Source organism: Ranitomeya imitator, chromosome 1 (genome assembly GCF_032444005.1).
Source record: "Ranitomeya imitator isolate aRanImi1 chromosome 1, aRanImi1.pri, whole genome shotgun sequence".
Taxonomy (NCBI): domain Eukaryota; kingdom Metazoa; phylum Chordata; class Amphibia; order Anura; family Dendrobatidae; genus Ranitomeya; species Ranitomeya imitator.
In genome coordinates this window covers 700,420,207-700,438,712 of record NC_091282.1, presented here as the reverse complement: position 1 = coordinate 700,438,712, position 18,506 = coordinate 700,420,207, and the positions used below count along the sequence as shown (strand labels likewise).

General features: G+C 45.4%; 1 protein-coding gene across 1 annotated transcript in view; it reads right to left on the bottom strand.

Moving 5' to 3' along the window:
• The window catches only part of MAP3K9 (mitogen-activated protein kinase kinase kinase 9), a 137,720-nt gene that overhangs the window by 35,767 nt on the left and 83,447 nt on the right, over positions 1-18,506 (bottom strand). Inside the window, exons 3-4 of the mRNA XM_069731554.1 lie at positions 7,241-7,421; positions 6,258-6,406 (exon numbers count right to left, since the gene is read on the bottom strand). Of these exons, the coding sequence (XP_069587655.1) occupies positions 6,258-6,406; positions 7,241-7,421 (330 nt within the window). The remainder of the gene's footprint in view (positions 1-6,257; positions 6,407-7,240; positions 7,422-18,506) is intronic.

The following is an 18,506-nucleotide window of genomic DNA, read 5'->3' as shown; positions in this document are numbered from 1 at the left end:
CGCCGAAAAAGGTCACCCACTGAGATACGGGAGGTGCGTGAGGGACTTCTTTGAGGCTGCGTCCGCTTTCCATTCCGCAGCCAGAGGATACGCCGAGTCGTGATGGCGTTTGATGCTATCCCCGCTACGCCCCTTGCTGAATCCAAAGCTGCATGAAGCATGTAATCTGCTACAACTGCTATTTGAACCGCTTGGTCCGACAGCTCAGGAGCAGATGCTTGGAGGCCAGCTTGTAAATTTTTGGCCAAAGCCAGGATGGCCTTGGAAGCCCAAACTGAAGCGAACGTGGGAGCCAGGGAGGCCCCTGCCGCCTTGAAAAATTGAATGAGCCATGCGTTCTACCTGCCGGTCTGCTGCATCCCTGAGGGTTGAGCTATCTGGCAGTGAAGAGAGGGTCTGTGCTGCTAGTCTAGAGACTGGAGGGTCCCCTTCGGGTGGATCTGTTCATTCCTTGGTGTGGGAAAAGGTACTTTGCCTCCAGATATTTGCGATTAGCGAATTTTTTCTCAGGCTGTGAGAGCTGCTTTTTAAGGATTATTTTAAACTCTGGGTGGTTACAGAAAACCTTAGGCGGCTTCAGAGGTCCTTCAAAGGAGGTCTTGGGGCCTCTGGTGGCAGATTAGAAATGTCCGGCACCCGATGGATGGAAGAGATTATGTCCTCGACTAGCGCTGTGTTGTTAGGGGGGATTGGGATCAGAGACCCCTCCATTTCCCTGTCTGAGTTGGAGTCACAGATGCCTCCGGAATCCTGTGTATCACTGAGGCGTCTCCTGCTGGGTGAGCTGTGGAGGAAGCCTTCACTGGTCAGGGATTGCGGAGATCTGTCTGCCCCTGGAAGGGGACGGTCTAGATGACCTGGAACTACGGTGTCTCTCCCTAGAAGGGGATGACCGTGCTATAGGATGACGCAGATGGACTTGACGTATGGGTCCTCTTGCGTCCTGACCTAGACGTGGATGTGCCAGGTCGTTCTGTTCCTGAGTCAAGCTCTCCCTTTGCTTGGTAACGGTCATAGCCGAGGCATGACTCTGCAGAGCCTGAAGCAATGTGGAGGTTTGTTATCTATAGACTGCGTCATAGATTGCGACATCTGAGTGACCCATTCCGGCGTGACATTAGACACCGAGGCATTGGCAGGGGCTTCTTGAGGCTCTGTCGCAGAAGTCTGGATGCAGTCCTGGCAGTGCGTATGTGCTGCCACTGGGGAGAGCGGTCCGGCAGGCTGTGCAGAATGCATAATAGCAGTGCTCCCTGGTTCTCCTGGACCTTGAGCCCGGCATAGTGCACAGAGTGCAGAAGGGCTGGCTGCAGGGGACCTTACAGGGGTAGCTATGTAAAGGACCCTATAGGGGAGCCCTATTCACAGCCGAGTAAAACAACCCAGCTGTGATCTTACCCCACCAGTTTGCCCCTAGGTCCAGCGCCGAAGATCCACAGTCCTGTGCCCCCCGGAGACTGGCTGGCCTGGTCCTGCTGACCAGGAGATGTAGGGTTAATCCTTGCTGCAGTAGAAATGGCAGCCGAGGAAAAAGAGGCAGGGGGAGAAGGGGGTGGAGAGCAGAAAAAAAGGCGGCAAAGCTGTGTAAAAACGCGCCCTTTCTGTCTCGATCCACCCCCTCTGACACTGTAGAGTGTCATATTTGTCATCCGGGGGGCGGGCCGGGGGGCGGAGAGGAGGCGGCGGCTTCAGCTAGGCCGAAGCCGGGGCCTAAATTAGATGCCCGATACCCAGAAAGGCTCCAGGCCGGTGCGAAAGTCCGGGAGGGGGTCGGATCTGAACCGGACCCCTCCGGATTTAAAGGCAGGATAGCGGTGTAGCGGTGCGGCTATAAGCGGAAGGGGGGGCCCTGTGAGGGGTCCCCCTGAGGCAGTATAGAGCTGGTGCTGCCGCAGAGACAGGGGCGCAGGGAGCCCTGTGTCTGTATGTGCCATGCCTGCCTGCACTCCCCCCGGCCCCGACAGGAGCCCGCAGCTGGGCTGGGGTCCCTGGATGCAGGCGCAGTGTGCTAGCCCATTGCTGGGAGCTGCAGAGTGCTGCCTGTACAGGCCCTACCTGAGGCGTCTCAATCTAATGCCCCCAGAGGGGGATTAGGGAGGGTGCTGCTATGACCTTCAGGGGGCTTTATCCTCGCCTCGACCTCAACCCATGAACCAAAATGAATTGGGGAAGGATGGGGGGTCTCGACTTCGAACCAGCACCCGAGGGACTGGGGAAGGAGCGACATGGGGAATAGCCATCTCTACTTCAACCGGGCACCCAGGGGGGTGAGGGAAGGAGCCATGCCGGGAGTCTCACAGGAGACCCACTTTTCTTCATCTGTAATCCGTCGCAAAAATTACGGAGTAAAAAATCTTAGGTGTGCCTCCTATGCGACACTAAGCTAAAACTGGAGAAGGCTGACGCCGTCCAGGGGTGTATACTGCAGAGGAGGAGCCACAGTTAATCTTTTTCAGATTATGCATAGTGTCGCCTCCTAGTGGACAGCAGCATAACACCCATAGTCCTGTGTCCCCCAATGAGGCGACAGAGTAAACATTAATAACATTTCCTTCATGTCTGCTTTACATCAACACGATTTGTAAAACGTTATTTTATTTTGTCAGCTTTTTAAGAGGTTTTAAAAATGTAGCAGCAATTTTTTGTTTGTTTACAGGAAATTTACAAAAAAAAAATTTTCAGAGGCCTATGCATGTCTGAAGTGACTTTGGAGGTCCTATATATTGGAAAAACTCCAAAAGTTATACCATTTTAATCCCTTCCCAACATGTGATACCACGTAGGCATCATGAAAGTCTGGGCCAAACCAACCTGTGATGCCTATGTGGCGTCATGGTCTGATTGCGTTCCTGCAGATCGGGTGAAAGGGTTAACTAAAATTTCACCCGACCTGCAGGTACAGGAGGAGTTGTACTTGAGCCCAGGGGGGTGGCTTTGCTCCCCGTGTGTACGATCGCTCTGATTGGCTGTTGAAAGTTAAACAGCCAATCAGAGCAATCATAATATTTCACCAATGAAAATTGGTGAAATATTACAATCCATCCATGGCCGATACTGCAATATCATCGGCCATGGCTGGAGACCCCGATCTGGCCCCGCCACCGACTGACATCGACCATCTGCTGCCGCCGTCAGTCTTTCCTCCCCTCCGTCCTGTCCTCCGCTGTCCAATCCCACCCCCCCGTCCTGTCCTCCGCTGTCCAATCCCACCCCCCCCCCCGTACCTCTTGAGTCCCGATGTCCATCTGTCTTCAGTGATGGGAGTCGCCATCTTCCAAAATGGCGGGCGCATGCGCAGTGCGCCCATCGAATCTGCCGGCCGGCAGACTCATTCCAGGTACATTTTGATCATTGTGATAGGTTCTATCACAGTGATGAAAAAATAATAATAATAAACTCCCCCACCCCCTTAGAATTAGGGTTGCAATTCGTGTTAAGGTTAGAACTAGGGTTAGGGTTGCAATTAGGGTTAAGGCTAGAATTAAGGTACCGTCACACATAACGATATCGTTAACGATATCGTTGCTTTTTGTGACGTAGCAACGATATCGTTAACGAAATCGTTATGTGTGACAGCGACCAACGATCAGGCCCCTGCTGGGAAATCGTTGGTCGCTGTGGAAAGTCCAGCACTTTATTTTGTCGCTGGATCTCCGGCTGACATCGCTGAATCGGCATGTGTGACGCCGATTCAGCGATGTCTTCACTGGTAACCAGGGTAAATATCGGGTTACTAAGCGCAGGGCCGCGCTTAGTAACCCGATGTTTACCCTGGTTACCGTTGTAAATGTAAAAAAAAAAAACCACTACATACTTACATTCCCGGTGTCTGGTCATGTCCCTCACCTTCAGCTTCCCGCACTGACTGGTGAGCACCGGCCATCCGTAAAGTACAGCACAGCGGTGACGTCAGTGCGGGAAGCTGACGGCGAGGGACATGACCAGACACCGGGAATGTAAGTATGTAGTGTTTTTTTTTTTACATTTACAACGGTAACCAGGGTAAACATCGGGTTACTAAGCGCGGCCCTGTGCTTAGTAACCTGATGTTTAACCTGGTTACCCAGGGACTTCGGGATCGTTGGTTGCTGGAGAGCTGTCTGTGTGACAGCTCTCCAGCGACCAAACAGCGACGCTGCAGCGATCGACATCGTTGTCGGTATCGCTGCAGCGTCGCTTAGTGTGACGGTACCTTTAGGTTATGTGCACACGGTGCGGATTGGCTGCTGCAGATTTGTGGCAGTTTTCCATCACGTTTACAGTACTATGTAAACCTATGGAAAACCAAATCCGCTATGCTCTGTGTTGCATTTTCCACAGCATGTCAATTCTTTGTGCGGATTCCGCAGCATTTTACACCTGTTCCTCAATAGGAATCAGCAGGTGAAATCCGCATCTGTATACAGTTTGCTGCCCATTATGTGTGAAGCAGATACATGTGGTAGTCCCTGCTTCCCTCCTCCTAAACACTCCTGCACAGGTTTGAGAAGTTCTTACAGGGGCTTACAGTCTACAGCAGTGTTTCTCAACTCCAGTCCTCAAGACCCCACAATAGATCATGTTTTCAGGATTTCCTTAGTATTGCATAGGCGATGGAATTAATGCTTGAGCAGGTGATGAAATTATCACCTGTGCAATACTAAGGAAATGCTGAAAACTTGACCTGTTGGTGGGTCTTGAGGACTGGAGTTGAGAAACACTGGTCTACAGGAAAGCGCGGAAAGATACAGTAGATTGGGGAGGTAGCGGCAGCTCCAACAATAGTGAACGGGCACCGGGATCTTGAAGGGAGGAGTTTTCAAGATCAGATTGAAAGTGTGGTGGATATTTGGACATGTTTGGGCACAGAATTCTAGAGGATGGGTGATTAGGTAAGGAACGTACAAAGTGTGAAAGAGAAAAAAGCGAGGTTTTGGGAGGACCGGAGATTATCTATGGGAAGATATTGGTAGATTAGTTCAGAGATGAGGAGAAAAATTACGGATGGCTTTGTAGGTCAATGTTAGTAGTTTGAACTGGAAACACTGGGGAATTGGGAGCCAATGAAGGGAATACCAGAAGGGAGAAGAGAAGGAGTAGTGAGGAGAGAAGTAGATTAGTCAGTCAGCAGAGTAAGGCTATGTGCACACGTTGTGGATTTTGATGCATTTCCGCAGTGTTTTTGGACGCACGGAATTGCATCAAATCCGCAGTGTAGTACAGTAACAATGATATTCAATGAGAATTTGAGAATAGCTGTGCACTTGCTGTGGAAAAAGCCGTGCGGATTCGCTGCTTGTTTATTTCCGCAGCATGTCAATTCTTTGTGTGGAAAAACGCAGCGCTTCTGCACCCATTGACTATACATTGAGTAAGGCAAATCCACACATCAAAAAACGCATGAAAATCTGCAAGAAATCTGCATCAATTCTGCATTAAATCTGCAAGCATTTTGGCCTGCATTTTCTGCCAAGAGATGTAGATTCTTTGCGGAAAATTCCGCAGGCCAATCTGCAACGTGTGCACATACCCCTAAGGACGGACTGGAGAAATGCGAGAGTTAGCAGAGAGGCCAAAGAAGAGGATATTGCAGTAGTCAAAGTGGGCGATGAGGAGGGCATACATTAACATTTTAGGACAGTCAGAGTTGAGACTCTGGAATTTTTTTTTTTTTTTTAAGTTGGAGGCGGTAGGAGGTGACAAGAGCTTGGACGCGCAGTTTGAAGGACAGGGCAGAGTCGAGGGTTACTCAAAAAGATAGGTGACCAGGGGTACAGGGGACAGCGTGCTATTTATTGTGATAGATCAAATGGGGTTAGGCGAGAGGGAGGAAAGGTGACGAGATCGGTTTTGTCCACATTGAGCCTTAGGAAGCGAGAAGAAGGTGGAGGTATGGCTGATAGACACTCTGGGGTTCTGGACAGCAGAAAGGTGGCATCTGGGCCATAGAGGTAGATCTGAGTGAATGGAGCAGAAGTGTACAAGCGCGAATGCCAATCCATTCATTGTCCAGGAACCTGCCATGAGAAGCTGAGCACAGCGTTGTGCTGTTTTCGGTAGTCCCATAGACTGTGCACATCCATTCCTTTCCCAGAGACCAGTTGTTTCCAGTGATCAGCAAGTTATTCCCCCATGTTATGAGAATAAACCTTTAACCCAGGAATACAATGAGCTTTTAATTTCAGCTCTTAAACTTGCAAAAGTAAAGGTGTAACATTGCATGCAAAATGGAACACAGCATCTGTCTTGTGTGACTAACTGTGCACATGGTACCTCACCTTCCATAAGTCTGGCAAAGGGTTCTGGGCAGGTGGAGGGAATCGGAAGCGACAGCTTATTCATGGCAACTCCATAAGCAACAGCTAATCCATCAATCCCCCGAAAGGGTACTTCTCCAGTCAATAACTCCCACAGCAGGACTCCATAGCTGCAGGAAAGAGAAGAAAGTCACTCCATGTTGGCTCTTGGCTCCACTTATCATCGTTGTGGTATACATCACGCCAGGGGTTTGAGAATCTATTGTGTATACAGCTAATACACTGCTCATCAAAGCAAAACGGACCAGAATAATACCATTACATGCGCGTCTCCTAACTTGCCATGTCTTAACAAAATTGAAAAAAAAAAAATGGTTTCATTTTAGTGCATCAGTCTTCATGAATGCTGTCTTATGCATGTTTTTAAAACATTTCCATCATAAGGTCAATTTGGGTTCAAGAGGAAATAAGGTCATCACTAGTGATGAGCGAGTGTGCGCGTTACTCGAGTTTTCCGAGCATGCTCGGGTATTCTTCCGAGTATTTTGGGCGTGCTGGTAGATTATGTTCGAGTCCCTCTGCTGCATAATTTGCAGCTGCTGGAAAACCTGAACACATGCAGGGGTTGCCTGTTTGTTAGGGAATCCCCACATGTATTCAGGCTGTCTAGCAGCCGCAAATCATGCAGCTGAGGGGACTCAAACAATCTACGACCGCGCCCAAGATACGCAGAAGAATACCCGAGCACACTCGCTCATCACTAGTCATCACAAATTAAATTTTCACCTTGGCTCCACCCCAACAAAAAAAACAAAACACTGCACTCATCATCTAGGGGTGTGCTGGAGATAGGAGGGACAGCGCTTTTCTATTCTCTGCAGTTAGAACCCAAGAGATCAGCAAGAATTTATTATTAAGGTATGCGTTTTGGACTTCAAGACCGCTGTTGCTTTAATTTACTGTGATTACACAGATTTTGTTCACATCTTTCGGAGACCCCTTACCTCCAGACATCGCTACCCTTTGAGAACATTGAGGAGCGAATAACTTCCGGAGCCATCCAGGCATATGTCCCTGCCGCACTCATCTTGGTGGTCCGATGCCATTCTCTTGCAAGGCCAAAGTCTGTAATCTTTAGGATCTTGTTGCTGAGGTCCGAATTCTCTACCATTTCCAGAATTAAAACTTTAAAAAGAAAAAAAAAAAATTGTTACTGTAACAGACATACAAATTGGCAAATATATAAATTAATTTGAAAATACAAATGAATATTGATCACACATCTAAATTACCAGACAACATTTGTTTTGTTTTGTTTTTTATTCAAATTGCGCTTTCACAAATTTGAGATGGAGAAAGACCGTATTAGGCAAGGATCACATGTTGCAAAATTTTCAGCAGCTGTACCCGCAAAGTCTATGAGATTTCAGAAATCTCATACGCACACTTTTTTTCCCCGACTTGTCAAAGAGCTTGTTTCTTGCAAAATGCGGCATGTCACTTCATTCAGCGGTTTTCACCCATTGAAAGCAATGGGTAGTGTAAAAAAAAGCTGGAAAAACGCAGGTATCAAGTTTTGCTGCATTTTTCGTGCCAAAACCTAATGAAGTTGAATATTTAAAAACAAAAAAAAAAAAACCCAAAACATTAAACTTCATCAGCATGCACTGACAAATCCACCCAAACAAATATATAAAAGAAAACAAAACACCACATCAAAACTAAGCAAAAAAACCTGTTTTGTAAACAGCTTAAAAGACCTGCAGCATAAACACAATATGTGAGCATAGCCATAGGGTTTTGCATGAGCATGCTGCCATCACAGTAATTTGTAAGGGAGAAGGCGAGTTGTAGCATCACAGATTGTGAATGTGTTATCTGCTGTATAGAGGCATTATTTTTCATTGTCATCCTGACTGTGACGATAATGAAACTGCTGAGAAACCTTCTAAACAGAAGACAAATTGGGAGTCTAAAAAATTAGGCCTATCGGAAATAGGAAGAAGCCTAAGATTTCTGTGTAATGTGTATATCACACACACACACACACACACACACACACACACACACACACACACACACACAGTCAGAGCCAGAAGTGTTGCACCCTTGAAATTGTTAAAGATAATGAAGTATTGCCCCTAAAAAATAATTGCGATTACACATGTTTTGTTACACAAGTTTATTTCCTGTGTGTATTGGAACAACAGAAAATCACGAAATCTGAAGATTAGCAAAGGATCTTAGCGGCCAGTGTCAGAAAGCTGGGTTTGACCCCGAACATACTTCAAGAAGCACCCAGAAATGGAAAGAAACAATGTGCTGGAGAGTTCTGAAGTGGCCAGTAATGAGTCCAGATCTAAATCCCATTGAACACCTGAGGAGAGAACTTAAAATTGCTGTTGGAGCAGTTTGCAAAAGAAGAGTGGTCAAAAATTCCAGTTGAGAGGTGTAAGAAGTGATTGTTTGTAGAGATGGGCGAACCCGAACAGTAAAATTCAGCATCTGTACTGAACACCTACTGTTTGGGCAAGGACACTGAACACAGACTTCACCAGGAAGTCCGTGTTGGGCTACTTTCACACTGGCGTTTTTTGCCAGACGTCGCAATGCGTCGTTTATGGCAAAAAACGCATCCTGCAAAGTTGTTTGCAGGATGCGTTTTTGCCCCATAGATTAACATTAGCGACGCATTACGATGCTTTGCCACACGTCGCAACCGTCGTGCGACGGTTGCGCCGTGTTGTGGCGGACCGCCGGGAGCAAAAAACGTTACATGTAACGTTTTTTGCTCCTGAAGGACCGCTTTTTCCGACCGCGCATGCGCGGCCGGAACTCCGTCCCCACCTCCCCGCACCTCACGATGGGGCAGCGGATGCGCCGGAGAAATGCATCCGCTGCACCCGTTGTGCAGTGTGTCAAACGCTAGCGTCGGAATCTCTGCCCGACGCATTGCGACGGGGAGATTCCGACGCTAGTGTGAAAGTAGCCTTACTCTTCGGGTGAGAAGCCCTGAGGTTAGTAATAGAGAGGCGTCAATAAGACACCCCATTACTAACCCCATAGTCACATTGTATGAAAACACAGACAAACACATAGAATTAAGTCTTTAAAGGGAAGGTGCCGCAATTTTGTTTTTGTATTAAAAATGATTGTTTATATAAACAATTATTTTTAATACAAAATTATTATTTTTTAACTTTAATATCTTTTTTTATTATTAATTATTTTTGCAGCCACTGGGTGCCGCCATTTTGCTTTGCAGCAGTGTAAGAGTCCCAGCATGACACTTACACTCTGCAAATACGGCAGCCCTGGGCATAGGAGGCTGTGGTCGGGAGCCGACCCCATAGCTACCATTATAAGCTGCTCTCTGCTCTGATGTGGCCACGCCCCCTGGGCTGTCTCCACATCACAGCAGAGGCAGGAGATCGGCGCCATCTTGCTTCAGCCCACAGTGGAGTGTACCTGTGAGCTCCACTGTGACTGAGAGCTGTGCTGTTGGAGGGGCAGCTATATCTGTCTCCCCTTCACACTGGCAGCGGCCGTTCCCTGTCCTCTGCTGCCTGGTGTGTGGCTATAATCTCTAGAATCGCTAGAGAGGGTGAAGGAATGCTGTGGTCTGATGTCCTCTATCAGGAGCTGCAGAGAGGTAACAGAGGGGGGATGGGGGAGGCTCTGTGCTGCTCCGACCCTGCCTCTCACTGTAGCTCCTCACAGGACATCAGACCGTGCATCTATCACTATATTGTGCTGACCTGTGTATCTAATCCTCTCCTGTGTGATAATGTCTGCTGGCCCGTGTATCTAATCCTCTCCTGTGTGATACTATGCTGAGCCATGCATCTAATCCTATACTGTGTGATATTATGCTGAGCCGTGTATCTAATCCTCTCCTGTGTGATACTGTCTGCTGAGCCGTGTATCTAATCCTCTCCTGTGTGATACTATGCTGAGCCATACATCTAATCCTATACTGTGTGATACTATGCTGAGCCATACATCTAATCCTATACTGTGTGATATTATACTGAGCCGTGTATCTAATCCTCTCCTATGCACTCCTCTCCCCCCTGCATATCTTTCCCCATTGCACACACAACTCAATGCGTGCGATATCAGGAGCTGCGGGCGTCATGCTGTATTATGGCATTATGTGAGATCTATATGACGGTATTATGTGATCTGTATGGTGGTATTATGCTTAATCAGTATTGTGAGAATTATATGGTGGTATTGTGTGTGATCTATATGGCGGTATTATGTGAGAACACTGGCAGTATTATGTGTGATCTATATGGCGGTATGTGAGAACACTGGCGGTATTATGTGTGATCTATATGGCGATATGTGATAACACTATGGCAGTATTATGTGTGATCTATATGGCGGTATGTGAGAACACTGGCGGTATTGTGTGATCTATATGGCGGTATTATGTGAGAACACTGGCGGTATTGTGTGATCTATATGGCGGTATGTGAGAACACTGGCGGTATTATCTGTGATCTATATGGCGGTATTATGTGAGAACACTATGGCAGTATTATTTTCAGAAAGCGGACCCATTCTATGGTGGTTCTGGCTGAGCACCTGCACGCGGGTCTGGGGTAAGGCTACTTTCACACTGGCGTTTTTTTTAATACGTCGCAATGCGTCGTTTAGGGGAAAAACCGCATCCTGCAAAGTTGTTTGCAGGATGCGTTTTTGCCCCATAGAGTAACATTACCGACGCATTGCAACGTATTGACACACGTCGCAACCGTCGTGCGACGGTTGCACCGTGTTGTGTCGGACCGCAGGGAGCAAAAAACATTAAATGTAACGTTTTTTGCTGCCAAAGGACCGCTTTTTCCGACCGCGCATGCACGGCCGGAACTCCGCCCCCACCTCCCCGCACCTCACAATGGGGCAGCGGATGCGCCGGAGAAATGCATCCGCTGCACCCGTTGTGCGGCGCATCAAACACTAGCGTCGGAATCTCGGCCCGACGCACTGCGACGGGCCGAATCCGACGCTAGTGTGAAAGTAGCCTAATAGAGGGGGCAGCATGACCTCCAGTTAGGTGTAGTCAGGGGAAGGCTGGTGAGGTAGCTGAAGAGAGGGGTCTCATTTTTATCGTTACTATATGGCTAAATTTCCTTCCCAGCGTCACCCCGACTGCGCCTGTCACCTCGCTTTCACATATTGCCAGGACAGGATGGAGAAGACAGGATCTGAGGAGGGGAATGGGGTCTGCATGCAAAGTCTGGGTCAGAACAGGCCATCAATCCGCAGAAATGTTTCCTGGATTTCTGTGGAGCAGACAAGCAGATGGTCCATCCATGTGTATAAAAGACAGCGCTCTATGTACAATCCCTGGCTGCTCCGCGCACCAAACAGGGGGCCTCCACAGACCAGCACACTGCTCTCCTGAAATACTCTGTGCTGCTGTCACCCTGCTCCCTCCACCACATATCTCCCAGAATCCTTGCTGCCTGCCATCCTCGGTAACTGTCTACTTGTCAGTATAAGGCGGCTTTCACACTAGCGTCGGTACGGGCCCGTCGCAGTGCGTCGGGCCGACGTACCGACGCATGCTGTGAAAGAAACGTCCGACGTGGGCAGCGGAAGCAGTCTTACGACGCTTCCGCTGCCCCATTGTTAGGTCTGGGGAGGATGGGGCGGAGTTTAGGCCGTGCATGCGCGGTCGAAAATGGCGGACTCGACGCACAAACAAACGTTACATGTAACTTTTTTTGTGGCGGCGGTCCACCAAAACATGACGCAACCGTCGCACGACAGTTGCGACGTGTGGCAATACGTCGCAATGTGTCGGTAATGTTAGTCTATGGGGAAAAAACGCATCCTGCAGACAACTTTGCAGGATGTGTTTTTTCTCCTGAACGACGTATTGCAACGTACAGCCAACAACGCTAGTGTGAAAGTAGCCTAAGGCTGCTGTCCACTAGCAGTATTTGGTCAGTATTTTACCTCAGTATTTGTAAGCCAAAACCAGGAGTGGGTGATAAATACAGAAGTGGTGCATATGTTTCTATTATACTTTTCCTCTAATTGTTCCACTCCTGGTTTTGGCTTACAAATACTGATGTAAAATACTGACCAAATACTGATAGTGTGATGGCAGCCATATTCTGCAGTCACCAACAAAATGGCTGCTCACTGGGTTCCTGAATATCATCCTCTCTAATCCCTTAGCAAACACCCAGAAGGGGAGGAGAGGAGACATCACACACGTCAGCAGACTCCGCCCATAATTACTGCAGTGCCGTAATGTGAGCTAGTTGTACACTAGGTTTTTCTGAAATTTCAGCAGCTGCTCCCCCTAGTGTTTAAAAGTGGAAATTCCAAAACTTTTCAAATTATTTTTCATATTTTACTAAATTATAAACAAATGTTAATATTTTTTAAGAAAATGTAATCATTAATTCTTTACATTTTTACAATTTCTGAAAAAAAAATTTTTTTGATGGCACCTTCCCTTTAAATGAAAGAATGACACGGACCCCTTTAATAATCTCAATTAAACCATACTTACGACCTCTCCTAATTCCACCAAAGCCCCCAAAAAACAAAACAAAACAAAAAAAAACACAATATACCATACCTGTCAGTCTTTCTGCCCCACGCCATAATCCATTTCTGGGGGATAATTGGTTTTCAACCTGGAAGGTGACAAGATGCGACCGTCCAGGCTGAGAACCACTGAAGAATGAGATGCTGCGAGTGCAGCCTCAATGACATCACTGAGGCTCTGTTCCCAGCCGGGATGAACTGCGGTGACCTAGGTGAGATCCCCACTAGCATAGTGAGAGTTTTTCACCAGCAGCCAGGTGAGTGACGTGGGACACTGATGGACTATGGCGGAAAGGTGAATATTAGTGATGAGCAAGTATACTCGTTGCTCGTTTTTTCCCGAAAACATTCGGTTGGAATCCGAGTACTTGCAACTCCTCGGAGATTTAGGTTTTGTTGACTCAGCTGCATGATTTACAGCTGCCCGAGTAAATAACCTCTCCCAAATGTCTACTTTGCATCAGCACATGCATATAATATAAAAATATATATCTAATATATAATTGCCTAGAATACTACTTCCTGCAATTTGTGCCAACTTCCTGTCCGGAGCTAATGTCCGGAGCTAATGTGCGGAGCTAATGTCCGGAGATAATGTCCGGAGATAAGTGACGTCAACAGTGTCCAGTGTCTGATTGGTTGCCGCCTGCTGCGAGCGACCAATCAGAAACGTGCCGTACTGTGACACACTCCGCCCGCCATTTTGGTGTGATTTTTGAATTTTTACCTCACAGCAAGTTTCTACTGCGTGGAGGCGGGCCCAGTGACGTTGCTCTTCAAGCTCCTGCCGAATTTCGTCAAAAAAATGATAATACCATTTACCAAAACTATATATATTTAGTTGTGAAGTGGTTCAGTGACATTTTCACACCAATTTTGAACTTTTGTTTGGTGTTTTCTCCATATACTGCCTATTATTTTTGTTCTTTCTTACTATTATTTATTAATTGTATTATTCTTACATTTGAATAAATAAAGTATATATGGATTCTAGACTCCCGATTCTTTAGAATCGGGCTGCCATCTAGTATATATATATATATATATAAAAAGCGAAGCAGCACAAAAAGTAAAGAAAAATGTGGACTTTGCCTAGATGGCGTGGCAACGTTTCGGATGCAAGATCCTTTTTCAAGCAATGAACACCAGGGTGAAGCAGTCATTTATATGCAAAACCCATAACAATCTCATTATAAAATCCATTACATGCAATATCATAAATATAAACGAATTACATTAAATAACAGTCCATAGAAAAAAGTGACTCCATATACAAAGAGGTACTATCATAAAATCCATATTCAGTGTACATCAAACAGGGATGTGACTAGTTACATAGTTACATAGTTATTAAGGTTGAAGGAAGACTATATGTCCATCTAGTTCAACCCATAGCCTAACCTAACATGTTGATCCAGAGGAAGGCAAAAAAAACCCATGTGCAAAGAGTAAGCTCCACATTGGGGAAAAAAATTCCTTCCCGACTCCACATACGGCAATCAGACTAGTTCCCTGGATCAACGCCCTATCAAGGAATCTAGTGTATATACCCTGTAACATTATACTTTTCCAGAAAGGTATCCAGTCCCCTCTTAAATTTAAGTAATGAATCACTCATTACAACATCATACGGCAGAGAGTTCCAAAGTCTCACTGCTCTTACAGTAAAGAATCCGCGTCTGTTATTATGCTTAAACCTTTTTTCCTCCAACCGCAGAGGATGCCCCCTTGTCCCTGTTTCAGGTCTATGATTAAAAAGATCATCAGAAAGGTCTTTGTACTGTCCCCTCATATATTTATACATTAAAATAAGATCACCCCTTAGTCTTCGTTTTTCCAAACTAAATAGCCCCAAGTGTATAGTGATATTGTAAAAAATCTTAATAGCCAATTACTAATCAATAAAATCAGATTAACTCAGGTGTGTCCATTCTATACGCTCCGATCGTACAATTAATATATACATATTACCTAAGAACTGCACGCCACGGCTCTCGGCGTCTACCCGCGCACACTGCGCATGTCCGTGACGTCAGAGCTAAACAAAGCCCATAATGCCACAGCTTGCAGCTGCGCAAAGCAGCGCCGAAGGTCCGGCCGCCATCTTTAAGCAGGGAAAACTTCGCCCATAGGGAACAACGGCTTCACAACTATTAGAACTCTACATTATAAAAATATCTAACTATAACGTGTAGAAATGGACTCATATTTGTGGGCAAAACCTGTTATGGCCATATTAGGCTCAAAATTGTACCAAGCCTTAGTATCGAGCACCACCACACAGACCAACATGCAAAAGATACACTTCATAAAAAGGAATGGAATGTGCCAAACTCCAACAGGACCAGAACATGAGTCCAGTATGGAGTCACACGGACTCAGGTGCTCACACTCACAAGTGTAGCATCTCGTTCCAGCGCCGGACATGGAGAACTTAGGGAGCAAACACCTCCCGCATCTCTCCTATCTAGTCGCTACGAATCCCATAGTCCACATAAACTGGCCACATATACAAAATGAGTATGTTGATGAAATAATGAGACAGTTGGGGGACCCGGGGGTGTACGAGAGACTAACAAGTGATCCGAAATTTGCTATTGCCAGAGAAATTAAGACGGTCCTGGATCGGGCTTTGGAAAATAAAATTATTAATCATGATCTACATGATTTTTTGACTATTAAATTTCCAGTTACTCCCGTGTTATACACACTGCCGAAGATCCATAAGTCTCTCGTGCACCCACCGGGTAGGCCAATTGTCTCAGGTTGTAATTCTATTTTGTCGAATATTGGAATCCTTTTGGACAAAGTTCTTAATCCGATTGCCAGTTGCGCAGAATCCTTTGTTAGGGATACGGCTGATTTCTTAGAGAAGGTGGGTGGTATAGAGATAGTTGGTGAGGTGCTGTTGGCATCCTTTGATGTCACAGCACTCTACACCTCTATCGATCATGATCGTGGGTTGGATGCAGTCCGTAAAAAGTTGTCACTTATACAGTACTCTATGGAAACAAGAGAATTCGTACTCCAGCTATTGAAATTAGTGTTGACCAAAAATTATTTTTTATTTGGGGATTCTTTTTATTTGCAATTACGCGGGACCGCCATGGGCGCGAACATGGCGCCCGCGTATGCAAATATTGTTATGAGTGTCCTTGAGGAGGACCTCGTCTATGTATCCCACCACTTCAGCTATGTAGCGGCGTCGTGGCGATACATAGATGATGTCTTCCTCATTTGGACTGGCACTAAAGATGCATTATTGGAATTTCATGAATATTTAAACACGATTGATGATACAATCAAGTTTACCCTGGTATGCTCGGAAACCAATATACAATTTCTGGACGTTAATGTCCTGATAAAAAATGGTAGGCTGATCACTCAGTTGTTCTTGTCTGTAGCCTTCGTATACAATTTGTTGCTTTTTAGTAGCCAACATCCGAAAAAAATCAAAAGAGTCCATCCCATATAGCCAATTAATACGGGTAAAAAGAATTGAAAGTGAAGAACACTCTTTTAAAAAGTCTATGAATGAGACACTCAAGAAATTTTCGGAGAGAGGCTACTCAAAAAATTTGTTACAGAGACAAAAAAATAAAGTAGATGCACTACATAGAGAAAATTTACTCCAAATTAAACCACGTTCTGATGAAGTCAGCCGTATTCCTTTTGTAACCGCCTATTGTGAAGAGAGCAACATGGTTGCAGATATTATACGGAAACATTGGGGAATGTAACATAAATGTATCCCTCAGGTGAGGGAATTTTCCAAACCCCCGATTTTTTCGTATAAACGCAATCGTACCGTTGGCTCCACCGTAATTAAATCTGATATAGGTACCTTCAAAAAGCAAGGTCAAACTACGTTGACCGGTATTGGAAGGAGGGGATGTTACCCTTGTTTATCATGCGTCAATTGTTGTTTGATGCTGAAGGGAAAAAAAATTTTTCATCCCAAGACTAATGAGGAGTTCAAGATTCGGCATTTCTTGACATGCGATTCAGACTACGTTATTTATTTGCTGCAATGTCCTTGTTCATTATGGTATGTCGGTGAGACAATGTGTGAATTCAAAACAAGAATCAACCAACACCGACATATCATAAGGAAAAAACGCATGGATTTACCCGTGTCCAAACACTTCACGGAAAATTCACACACAGAAAGGGAGCTTCGGTTTCGTATTATTGATACGATACCGGCTCAAAGGAGGGGAGGTGATCGGGTTCAAATGTTGAAGAAAAGAGAAATGGAGTGGATAATGAGATTAAGGACTCTGAAGCCATTTGGTCTCAATGTAGACTTCAAATACAGTCAAATTATGTGAAAAAAAATGCGGAATACGATGTTGGTCTATTCTTTCCCTACCTATGATTTGGGTTATACTATTTTATTTTAAATAACGGAGTAATAACATTTATTCTTTTTCTTTTATCTCAGGTGGTCCACTCTGTGCTGCGATCTAGTGGAAATATAAAGAAATGGGGTTATTCTTCAGCTATGGGGACGTCGGTATTTAGTATACAAAGAACTTTGAAATATAGAAAATTTATTTTTCTCTTTAAAAACACAGTTGTGAAAAAATAAAAAATGTAAGCATTAAAAAACTTTTTTTTAAAAAAAACTCTTTTCTTCTTTTTTAACATGGTAGTAGTGGACTCATTGGGTATAAAGACCTATGCATTGTAATGTAGAACAAATGATAAACATCAGGAGCTACCACGATATGGCTGTATGTTTGCCTAATTGTTTAGGAATTTGTATATGTGGCCAGTTTATGTGGACTATGGGTTTCGTAGCGACTAGATAGGAGAGATGCGGGAGGTGTTTGCTCCCTAAGTTCTCCATGTCCGGCGCTGGAACGAGATGCTACACTTGTGAGTGTGAGCACCTGAGTCCGTGTGACTCCATACTGGACTCATGTTCTGGTCCTGTTGGAGTTTGGCACATTCCATTCCTTTTTATGAAGTGTATCTTTTGCATGTTGGTCTGTGTGGTGGTGCTCGATACTAAGGCTTGGTTCAATTTTGAGCCTAATATGGCCATAACAGGTTTTGCCCACAAATATGAGTCCATTTCTACACGTTATAGTTAGATATTTTTATAATGTAGAGTTCTAATAGTTGTGAAGCCGTTGTTCCCTATGGGCGAAGTTTTCCCTGCTTAAAGATGGCGGCCGGACCTTCGGCGCTGCTTTGCGCAGCTGCGAGCTGTGGCATTATGGGCTTTGTTTAGCTCTGACGTCACGGACATGCGCAGTGTGCACGGGTAGACGCCGAGAGCCGTGGCGTGCAGTTCTTAGGTAATATGTATATATTAATTGTACGATCGGAGCGTATAGAATGGACACACCTGAGTTAATCTGATTTTATTGATTAGTAACTGGCTATTAAGATTTTTTACTATATCACTAGTCACATCACTGTTTGATGTACACTGAATATGGATTTTATGATAGTACCTCTTTGTATATGGAGTCACTTTTTTCTATGGACTGTTATTTAATGTAATTCGTTTATATTTATGATACTGCATGTAATGGATTTTATAATGAGATTGTTATGGGTTTTGTATAAATGATTGCTTCACCCTGGTGTTCATTGCTTGAAAAAGGATCTTGCATCCGAAACGTTGCCACGCCATCCAGGCAATAAAGTCCACATTTTTCTTTACTTTTTGTGCTGCTTCGC